General features: G+C 41.3%; 1 protein-coding gene across 5 annotated transcripts in view; it reads right to left on the bottom strand.

The window, feature by feature from the left end:
* ARMH3 (armadillo like helical domain containing 3) overlaps positions 1-11619 on the bottom strand; it is a 129898-nt gene that overhangs the window by 66369 nt on the left and 51910 nt on the right. For all 5 annotated transcript variants that reach the window (XM_080402386.1, XM_080402388.1, XM_080402389.1 and 2 more), the window contains 3 exons: positions 7368-7450; positions 6731-6857; positions 3972-4047 (listed from right to left, as the gene is read on the bottom strand). In XM_080402386.1, the coding sequence (XP_080258512.1) occupies positions 3972-4047; positions 6731-6857; positions 7368-7450 (286 nt within the window). The remainder of the gene's footprint in view (positions 1-3971; positions 4048-6730; positions 6858-7367; positions 7451-11619) is intronic.

Genomic DNA, 11619 nt, shown 5'->3' with positions numbered 1-11619 from the left:
CTGTAAAAAAAAAAGGAGTATCACACAGAGTGGCTTATGTGAAACAAAAGTAGCTGCAAGATGGAAGAGTGACTGAAAGCACCCAAGTGAAGATTGCAGCATATGCTACTACAGCACACAAACACCTTAAAAAAAATAAAAAAAAAATCTATCACCCAGTTCCATAGTACAAGCTTACTCTCTGCTTGTTAAAAGCATTTCAGTGAGAAAAACAACTTTAAAAATTATGATGGGACTCAGTTTCAGACAATGAGGAAATTAATCTATCTATTCACCTTGGAAAAAAACTGATCAGGATAAAGTCTATTAAAAGAATACAGGGATTCCGCTGCCACCTTCCTCACTGTGTAAGCAATCAGAAGATGCCCCCCTGAACCCTGCATTAATAAAATTCTCATTAAATTCAAACCTGCACAATGTTATCTTAAAGAGGCTCATTAGCTTAAAAAAAATTACTTGTCTCAAAATGTGCTTATTGCCTCATAGGTGAGAAGGTGAGTTTTCAAACCACTAACTGCTGCAGCTTCTTATTTCAACCCCATCGGTGCTGCAGCTATATCTTGCAGTCCATCATGTCTCAATTATTTATGTAAACCACAGACACAAATTCACAGATAGAAGTTATAATCACTATTATGGGATAGGACAGCAATAGGAAGCACTCATTCCAGTATGATATGGAAGATTTCAGCCAGATTAGGCTATCACTACTCTGTCTTCTTCAAATTTTCATTTTCTTTAGGTCAGACAGAAATTATGAATAGTCTGTAAAAAGGAAAGGTATAAAGAGAAGGTAGGAATAGCCTCCCCATCTCTTTATACTCAAAAAGAACATTTGTGACTGCTCTTTTCACTGCAGTAAGGACTAGAAGAATCAGATAATCAGCAACAGCAAAACTCTATCAGAGTGCCTAGTGGAGAATAGGGTCCAATTTAAAAGTACAGTTAATACCATAATAGGATACACAAAGTGGGATCTCTCTCTGCAGTTGAGTCTAAACAAGAATGTGTCAAAGATTCTCCAGGTATTACTCATCCTGACTCTGTATTACGACCTCGCCAAGCCAGCACTGCAGGGTGCAAGCAGGACTGTTTTTTGTCTCTCCCCAACAGTTACTCCTGTAACATAAATGCATTACAGCCTTGACAAATTGAAAATAACTCACCACTCCTCTCCTGACAGAAATACACATAAGGTTGTACGCTAGGATTTAAAACACTTGCTAAAGCCCACCACATGCATGCACACACAGATGTTTTTACATTTGTAATCTTTCCCAGCAAAAGCCTTGGGATAAGGAAATGACAATTTTGATTTATTTCTTTTTAAATAGCTGTTGTAAAGAGATAAAGATATAAACCAAAGCATGACTTTGCACTGCACTGTTACAGCAAAAAGCAGGTAACCATGGCTCATAAAAAACAAACAACTTTCCAGAATGATGGAACAAGCTGAAAGAAAAATCCAACGTGAGATGGACTGCTCTATACTCACTCCCTTCATGGCAAAAGCATCCCAAAAAGAAACAGTACGCTGAGACCACTCTAAGGGGAAGCCAAAGCGGCATAAACAAACAGCCAACGGGAAGCTAAGCCCGGTTCAAACTGGTACACCTTTATCAATGCATAAAATAATTACAACTTATGATAATACTGTCATTCAGTAATATATTGTGTTTCTTTATGAAAGCCATCAGTCTGATAGCCTCAAACTGTTTCTTCTTCTCAAGCATCCTCTCTTCCTTTTCTCATTGGTGATCTGGGCTTGCAACATCTCCATGACCCTCTGCAACATGGAGTCACAAGTGTGTGCGCACAAGGCTCCACTTTGTACTCCTGGTCCAACACCAGAAGGAAACACACCAGCCCTAGTATTAAGTGCTCCTACAAACACTGCTGCAGAAGCGGGACAACCAACAGACCAGGACAAAATGGTCTTTCTGAACAGACTGCAAAAAAACTTCAAGCCTTGAAAAGCTCAAGGCATTCCTTGAAGAATTATTATCTTGCCCTTTTGCTTCATAAATTCAGTCTTTAGGCCAAAATAGGAGTATTACATTATCACAGGCCCTTCACTTCATCCATTTTCCCTGTATTGAGATGAGTCTTTTGGAACTTTCTAAAGCATGTTCTTGCAAAAAATCAGGCATCTAGTCCTTCTCTAGTCACCACTTCGAATCATCACACTGTCAATCACCTTCACAAAAAGGACAGTACCTCTGGATTTCTCCAGCTTCCAACAACTGGCTGCTCTAAAACCTATTCACTTAAAGAACCATTCAAATGCAGTATTTTTACTGTGAGAAGAAAACAAACCGGTAGACAAACTACCTGCCCTCTCTCCCCACCCCACCCCTTTTTTTTTTTTGAGGGAAGCAGGGAAATGGGGCAAGTCAGACATGCTAATCCCTCTCTAGGCCTCAAATCATCTCTAATTTAGACCTTTTCTAATTTCACGGAATTAAAAGAAATCATTCATGAAAACTTCTAAGGCTAGTGGAAGACTACACGAAATTTTAATACACATGAGCAGCTGGGTGGAGCAGGGGACAGCTACCAGAGGCCTAGAAGACAAACATGTTATAGGGTTTGCTAGTTGTAGGCAGCACCATGCACTTAACATGTATGTTACATGCTGCCCAGGGAGGGTTGTCACTGTGCCAGTTTTCTGGTTTTATCTTGTCTCAGTTGCATGCTAATCTTTACAAAAGTACCTGTTAAGCAACAGGACATGAGCCAACGCAACGACTTGCCTGCACAAACCAGAGGTGAGCACAAACCCTCTGTGACCACTTGCTTTTTTTATCTCTTTCCTGTTTAGACTTCTCTCCCTGGGTGTACAGAGAATTCCCAGGGCAGACAATTTGTGTCACATTAAATGACATTAATTTGCCAACAGCTATCTGTTCTGCTGCTTCACTTTGAGTGCATTATCATCCCACAAGCACTCATTTATATCTGTTCACAAAAAATAAAAAGACTAGTAGCAAAATAAATCTGGAACCATATGTGGCGTTATTAAGCTTACAGACTTACTAAGGGAACCTTTAAGGTGGTTTACAGACACGTAAGATGTATATTGACTTGCAAGATGCCCTCAGAGAGTTTGTCCTACACAATCTCTTTTGTAGCGAGGAAAATGACAAGCACTAGCAATGCAGCAGTACTGAGCTATGTGGTGTTGCATAGACACCAAGTGTCTGGAGTGACAAGTGAATGGTATTTTTTCAGTATAAATAATTTTATCTTTTATGGTTTGTTTACAAGCCAGAGATACACAGTAAATTTTCTCTCTCAACATTCTTCCATTTTCCAATCAATCAGATCCATAAACCTCTTGCCAAGTACCCAGCTTGGTCAGTACTAGCTGCTTCAAGAAGCCAGGAAAAGAAATTATTGCTGTCATGAAGGAATACAGCACATACGTATTCTTTAGCCTTACAAGTAGAGCATAACTTCTGCCCTTGAACACGAGGAAGGCGTTTAAGAGAATACTGAAATGTCCTTAAATAATCAGTTTTAAACACACACAAAACCCTTGCAATGTTAAAACAGGCCTCAAATCTGCTTATTACAGCTGGCTTATAGTTCCCTTCCTAGCTTTATAGAATTGCAGTAGAATCACACAACAGAAATCCATTAGGTCTGCAATTGCTCTGCCAGCACAATATTGTTCTCTACTGTATAACTTCTCCCAAGAATGCTGTGAGGATTAATTCATTACAGCTTGTGCCATGCTTTGAAAGCACTCGGTCTACAGAAGAGCAGAGAGAATTATTAGAGAGAGGACAATCAAACCCTGGTGATCCTCTTTTTATCCCAGTGGGCCCCGTTTAGAACAGCAATTTAGCTCAACAAAGAGAACAAATTCAAAATCAAATTCAATACAACAACGTGAAAGCATCACGATAAGAATGCAGTCACACAGGACACAAGAATCTTAAAAATGGTTATTAACTTCTACTTCTTACCTAATATTGACTAAGGCATGGGTCACCTTGCTTGCAGGCTCTTTCCATTGACCAGCGTTGGTAGACAGCCTTAGAACTGAAAGGAAAAGAGAGTTAATCGTGTTGGCACAGAACCAAAAATCTGATTTGGTGAGATGGCAGTCCAGGAGCCACATCAAAACAATGTAGTCTTTGAGACTATCTGTGATCCAGGGCACAAGTCCCCTTCAAAGCCCATCTAAGAAACATAAGGAACACAGAAGAGGTGAGCAGAACAAAATAATAGCTGGGAGGCAGGAAGCAGGGCGAATAGAAGAGCCTAGGTTCTTCTGCTTTCATCACCACATATTAAAGTTCTTTTCCCCCAGAAACAGGGCAGCATCCCAGGTCTAGGATACCTTTTATTCCACACACCGCTGTCCTCTGGCTCCTGTTTATGCAAGATTCCATCTGAGCTGGACTACATCCTGCAATTTAAACCCACCCCAGCAGCGAAAGATTCTTTACCTCCCTGTTTATCTGGAATTGCAGAGAGGAATTACACACCAGCCTAGGGAAAAACACTCCCTGTAGGAATGAGGGTGGTGTTCTGTTGCACAGATGGTTGCTGACAGACTTAGGAGGAGATCTGAAAACATTCTGCAACAGGAAGAAGTTCTAGGGAAGCCAATTCTTTTCTGCCAGAGTACCAAAAATATTTATTTTGGTCAGAATGTGTAGTGTTTCTATGGTGGCAGTTACCTGCACATATCTTGGTAAGTACCAAAACAATAACAGAACCTGTAGTAAACGTTTGGATTAATTTCCATATTGCCTGAATAGAAAGGAATTTTCTAGGAATTTGTATATACAGGATTTTCCACAAGAAACATTCATCCTTGACTCAGAAGTGAAGGAACAACACATCACCCAAATTTAGGATTGTCTAGAAACACAGATGCTACAAGTGAGTCCATAAGCACAGTGGCTGCAGACTCATGCTTATTATTGCATGACAGAAGCCTTCAGTCATGCAAATCTGGATAAAGTTCAGATTCAGGACAAGAAAAATAAATAAAAAAGGCAATTAGATTCCACCTCCACTCCCAACACAGGAAGTTTTAGCCACATTAACAGGAACGTTGAAGGACTGCGAGTAACTTTCTCATCTGTGCTAACAAACATTCCAAGGTTAGGGGACGGTAGTCCCAGTGATATGGACTGACAAGCAAAGAGAAGTTGTCAGGACACCTGGTTAAACTGTGGCGTTCATCAACTTGAGACAGTGCTACCTTCCTTCTCGCTTCCTAGTGCTACCACTACATGCCATCTGCAGAAAGAGATGTCAGCTCTGAGTAACATTATTTTGTCAAACAGTATTACAGTACTTTAATATCTGAAATAATGTATTCAAAGGTTTCCATTCAGGCATCTACAACATTAATCCAAAGGGGTTTGCTCTGTGTAGCAGGATAGAAAACATTCATGTGACAAATGAATTGTTTCAACAGGTCAGATGCACCTATAGCAGCCCAGCTGAGTAGGTATTTGAGTGCATTACTCTTCCATTCCACTTTCCTTCAGCTTCCACAGGAGATGGGTTTGAAAAATTGCAGGCTAATAAAAGAACCTCATCTTACTAGTTGCAATTCTGGGAGCAGGAAATGGGTTAGCAAAAAATCTTAGTTGCTCAGCGAGCACGACAATGGCCAAGTGATCCCTTACATAACAGATGAAAAACCGCAGGAAGTTTGTACAAAAGGGCATTTTTGCTTGCAGTTGGCAGGGAGTACTTGGTTACTTTTATTTAGGTGAGGATGGTTCTCTCGCATGTCAGAAGAGTGCCGTGACCAACTCTGTGTCTCCCAATGCCCTTTAACTCCCCTTACATGCTTATATTAACTCCTGTTGTTCACTGGGGATCATGCTGAGAAGGGAGCAGGGGGTGAACGGGATAAAGGTCCTTCTAGAATAAAGCAAACAAACAACAGAGCTATATTCTTTTCTTCACACCTTCAAGCATGCAGGCATTACAGCAGTGCCGCTGCAGCTGTCCTTGGCTGCAGGCTCCTGTGTATACGCTGCCTGATTATGTGTCCATGAATTCCTTGCTCTCCTTTGTTCTTCTTTTCCCTGCTGGGTCTCACTTGGTGGCATTCCAGCATGCCTGCCTCTCTTTGAAGGATGGCAGCTTCTCCCTGTTTTGCCAGTAGGCACATTCTTCAGGCCAGTGATTCACTTGTCATTGCAAGCAGGTTTGTGAGGGCTGTTTTCTTGGTTTGTTTTGGCAATGAGAATAGTAGATGTAATAATGTCTAGCACAACAAGCTTCTTATTGTAAGTTTATCAAATTCTTTTCCAAGTTCTTGTTTGCATCGAGTGTTTCTCTGTGCTGGCTGGTTCTGTAGCATGTACCTGCCTTCTGACTTGAAACTGTCCAATGTAATAGACACAAATTACATGAACATGCTTAAAATACCACATTATCCAGTTGTGCCTACAAATTTATGTTTCCAACCACAGTAACTTGCTGCTAGAGATGCAATGGGTCTGTTCCTGGTTTTTTCTGACTAAAACAAGAAAAATTATCCCTTTAACAAGTTTAGCCCTCTCTCAGTCCTTAATTTATATTAATAATTAATAACTAGGACAAAACATGTCCTAGTACAAAAAAACCCGTGTCCAGTCACCAAGACACACATCAGTAGCAGTAGGACAGAAAACCACCCAACACAAAACGCCCCTCCACCACCACCTCTCTTCGAGTCAGCAGTAGTCCTGACCAGTCAAGAGGTACTCACCCATAGAATAAAGGTTGTCAAAATTCTGATGCATCCGAATGATTTCATAATACAGCTCATCATAGCTGCTGGGAGTGGGAAGAAAGGTGTCTCCGTAAGTGATGAACATGTTGAACAGGTTCACAACCTATACAAGGAAGTGAAAAATTACAACAGGAGTATTTAGCCAAAATCTGTTCTGCAACAGAAAGAATACAAACTATGTTCAAAACCTTCAAAGAAATAGCTCTCAGGTGCATTACACAGTATTGCATTACTTCATTGCTTTATCTATTATTTTCCTTAATAGTACAGAAGAGACAGACGAGAAGCTTAAATACTGTCATAGCTGGGGGGCCAGGAAAACAGGTTCCTATTCTTTTTTACACAAAGGGCCACAGAACTAGAAAAAACATTACCAATTCTGGAAAATTAAACTAAGCCTTTCCCCACATAGACTTGTTTTATTTCAATAAGCAGACCCTACAGTGAGTCTTAAGCACTTCCCTTTCCAATCATCCACCGAAACCAACCACAATGATATTCCTCCACTGTGTGGCTTTGTACTGGTATCTCCTTACCAGAACTCTGGCTTCTTTCTTAAGATTCATTCAAGATTACATTGTTTAAAATAAGAGGGTGTTTTTTCTGTACTCACCATAAGTGCAAGGGTGAAGATGTTGTGCTTGGCAAGCAACACAGTCTCATTGGACATGAGGAACTTCAACAAGTTGATCAAAGCTAGAAGAAAATAATACATATTCTTTAAATAAAATTAAAAGCAAAGCCATTCTTAAGTCAAACACAGGTGCATTTTCATTATCTAGTATAAACCAACCTAAATGCCAGCTGCTTACCTCCCAGAAATATATCAATTTACAGGGATGGGGCGTGTGATGCTTTTTGTGGCTAGAATACTGTGCTGGACAGGTAATTGACAGCCATTTTATTGTCCCACATTTATTCTCCTTCACTGACTTCCCAATCAAATCTGCTCAGGCTCAAGTTAAGTCTCTTGTTAGCTTAGTCAATTCACAGGAGATTTTTTCTGTGCACCAGATCTCGAAGCGAGCTTTGGGGTTGGAGAATTCAGCTGTCTCATTTCTGCTTCATACATCACCAACATGATGTATGCGCAGTCAGCCCCAAACTGTCACTCCTGTTGATACATGCAGTTAAAAAAAAAGTAACAAAAAAACATGGCATAGCTTTTCTGTAGCTCTATGTCAATGCTGCTGCAATGGAAAAAGGAAGGATATAGTACTTTATTGTGTCAGTTACTGAGCACTGTGCAGTAAAGACTACAGATCTTGTTCACACTTGTCTTAAAAACAACAAAAACAAAAGCTCCTGCTGTAACCACCCAAAATCAGCTAGTGATAGTTGGAATTAACAAAAAGGTTGGCTAAAAGAGCTTTAATCAAACAGACTTTACAATAAACAGTTTTATTCCATACAATTGAGTAAAACGAAGAGTTCAAATGGAAAGTTCTTTATCTTGGTTTTTCTAGTACCTGAAAATTTCAAAATAGAAAACTATTTTCTTCTGCATTATAGCTGCTCAGAACTGAAGGCTGATGACTGCCTAGAACAGATTCTTAATGTACCCTCTGCTCTGAAGTCAACAGATTTCAAGACTTAAGACATCTGAATTAGATGGCCTGCAAAGTCAAACTGGAACACTATATAGACATTTTAGAAAAGGTTTTTAATTACCTACTAATTGGTAACTGCATCTAACAGAGCAATGCGAGGCATTACTTCAATTTCTTATAGGTACAACCAGTATTTGTTGATCTGTTCTTCCCCACACCATAACACAAGTGTTACACACAATTCAGTAACCTGTGAGAAAACTAACTCCCGTTTCTGAGAACCCCATAGCAAATACAGAACAGACCGTTCATCTCAGCCCAAAGGTACAGGCTATAAAATAGGAGAAGATAAAGCACAGAGAACAGGAATGAGCTAAGGGCAAAATTTAGATACACCCCCACCCACCACCACCACCCCCTGCTTCAGGATTACAAAGTACTCAAAAAAAGGTAAACCCAGAAAACCTACAGTAAAAAGACAGATGTGAAGAGACTGATAAGATCTGGAATCAAACACAATTGTCAGATTCTGAATACAGTCCTCCAACCACTGAAGTTTATCAGGAGTATCAAAAGTTTATATATGCCCGGCAAAAGAGAAGCCTACAGCCCTAGTGTGGGCATTTACTCATCACAGACAGAAACTACTTCAGTGTAATCTACACTGGTGACTTGATGCTGAACCACAAACCAGAATGAACGAAGTTCTCCGCAAACTCCAGACAAGCAAGTGATTTATCTTTCAGAGCTATTCCAGGCTTTAACAAGCAGCAGTAGCATCTCTCCCTTCCAAGACAGCAGCCCACCTCATGAAGCAGGTATATTAATACCTTTTCAATCCAGCCACAGAACTCCCCATACCATCATCACCTCATCATCAGACAAACTCCTGGGACCAAAAGCAGAGCCTGGATTCCACAACAATCCAGCTCTGGAAATACTTCTGTCAGATATTTTTCTGTAAAACAGCCGTTTCAAAACAAAGGAGTAGCAGGTACAGATGGGCTCTCCGCCGGAGCAGAGATCCAGCTAAAAACAGGTTGCCAAGGTAACCAAGCCTCCACAGCAAAAAAAGTAGTCTCCCGCAGTCCGTGCCTTGGACTGAAGACAGCTGCCCTGCAGCTCTGTCATAGCAGCTTACTGGCCATCTCTATTTAATAGTTATAACCATGGGTTTACCTCTTTCCTGGCCACACAAGTCCATGTAGCCGCATCTCATGACCAGGTGGCTGCTGTTCAGCTACTAGCAGTTGAGGCTTCTGAAAGCAGAGTAGTAGTGCACTGGATTTCCTATAACAAGTGATGTGAAGCCTCTTGTTGGTCCCATTACCTCTCACTCTCCCACCAGAACCCTTCTGAAAGGCCCCTGCAGGTGGGTGATCACAGAGCACCATGAGAAGCCACTGAACATCCAAACACAGTGAACATGAAAGCCACCCGTGATGGAGAGACACTATTTTTAAAAGAACAAGTGTAACCATCGCTTGTCTAGATAGAGGTCAAGTACTCACCAACTGACAGGGACAAACAAGTGCCCTACAACTGCCCACTGCAGTTATTTCTCAGCTACCGCCCTGAAGCACTTGCACTGCCCTACATTAATGACAACACTTGAAGCAGAATGGTTGCTTTGTTTTACCCCAACAGCTCCCATGTTCGTTCCAGCCATTGTGATGGATTTGCTCATTTAATTTTCCTGTTCCAGTTAGAAAGAAGAGATTACCACTGCTTGAAAGCAATCTTTATACCTGAACTACAATGCCGTCATAGCCTACTCACAGCCAGTCTGTGCTGTTCCTGCCCCAAGAACCAGAAGGGAGAGGAATGTGCTTCACATGAAGAAACTCAGTGCTGGGCTCGGAGCTGATCAGAAGAGTTAATCCACCAGGTTTACAGTTACTGCGTGTACTGCACAAAGAAATTTCCAACTGTTTGGAAACACACATTCCTAAAAATGTTGCAGCGCTCCTAATTAGGTTATACGCTGTATCAATGCTCAAAAAGCAGTCAACCTTTTTCCCCACCAGTCTCTGCTTAAGTGGCTCTAAGTAACAGGAACGCTGCGGAACACGAACTCTCAAACCTATGGCTACATGCGTCTCCACAGTTTGCTTGTAAGGCAGACCCTGTACTGAAAATGAGGACAGCTGTGCCCTGCAGTTTTCAGAATTAACAACCTTTAGATCTAGCTTCATATGTCCAGTGCCCTTCAGTGACAATTACACAAAATAAACCTCCAGAGCAAACGTCCAACTGGCTGACACCCCTCTGCCCCTGAGCTCCAAGGGAACACTGCTGCTACTACTCCTGAGCAACCTGAAGCCAAACCAGATGCGTTAGTTCTTCCCTGCTGCAGTCAACTGTTTGTCTACGGTACCCCATCCGCAATTATCCATGTTTTTTCCCAGCGGAGGAGCAGTTCAGTCTCTCAGCTGCACAGGCAGACAGAACAGTGGCCCTTGCTTGGGCTCAGCTACATTATCCCAATTTGTGCTCCAGGATTTAACAGTGATGGACAGTTTGGCCATGAGATCTATTTCAACATTAACTGGAAAACAGTACCATTTTTGCAATAGCCTCTAAAGCCTTTTTTTTTTTTTTTTTTTCCCCTAAAGATGCCTGTCTTTGGCATCCCTTACCAGGTCAAAATACACCCACTACACTGAGTCTTGAAACATACATAATTTCAAAATACAATAGCATCACTAGAACTTCTTTCACAACAAAACCAGGAAGCTGTAACAGAAGTAAGCTAGCCACCATCAGTATTTGCATGCAAGCTTCTCATTTTGTGACCTAAGCCGAGTGCACTGGCTATGCTTCTTAAAATAAACAAGAAGAGAATGCAGCCTTGAACACCTACATTTACAGCTTCAAAACCAAGTAGAAAAGCATGTTAAGTGGAGACTTAAATTGGACACGAAGACGTATGATTGGCTGTACGTGGAAGCAGTGTAAAGCATAAAGGCTGGTTTTTAGGCAATTTTCTCTCCTAAGGATTATTACAGTCAAAGGATGAAAAGTGATATCACCAGCTTTTACAGATACCCTCCCTGCTTTTTAAACGGAAATGACTGCAGTGAAAGAGGCTCTTAGCTCTTCCACTGCAATGCCACTTTTCAGGACAGACCCTTTCCCTTATCAGCTCTCGTGGCCAGTCTGTCTGCTGAGGACCAACAGTACTCCTGCTCAGTTATTTGCTGCCCTTCTTCAAGTCAATCCTCTGCAAGACGACTGTGGGCAGCCAGCATCTCTTCTCCTCTTCTACCAGGAAGGAGGTAATTCCTGTTAACAGATAGATGCCCTTCTCTCCCT

Source organism: Falco punctatus, assembly GCF_963210335.1.
Source record: "Falco punctatus genome assembly, chromosome: 9".
NCBI lineage: Eukaryota > Metazoa > Chordata > Aves > Falconiformes > Falconidae > Falco > Falco punctatus.
This window is presented reverse-complemented; position numbering and strand designations above follow the sequence as displayed.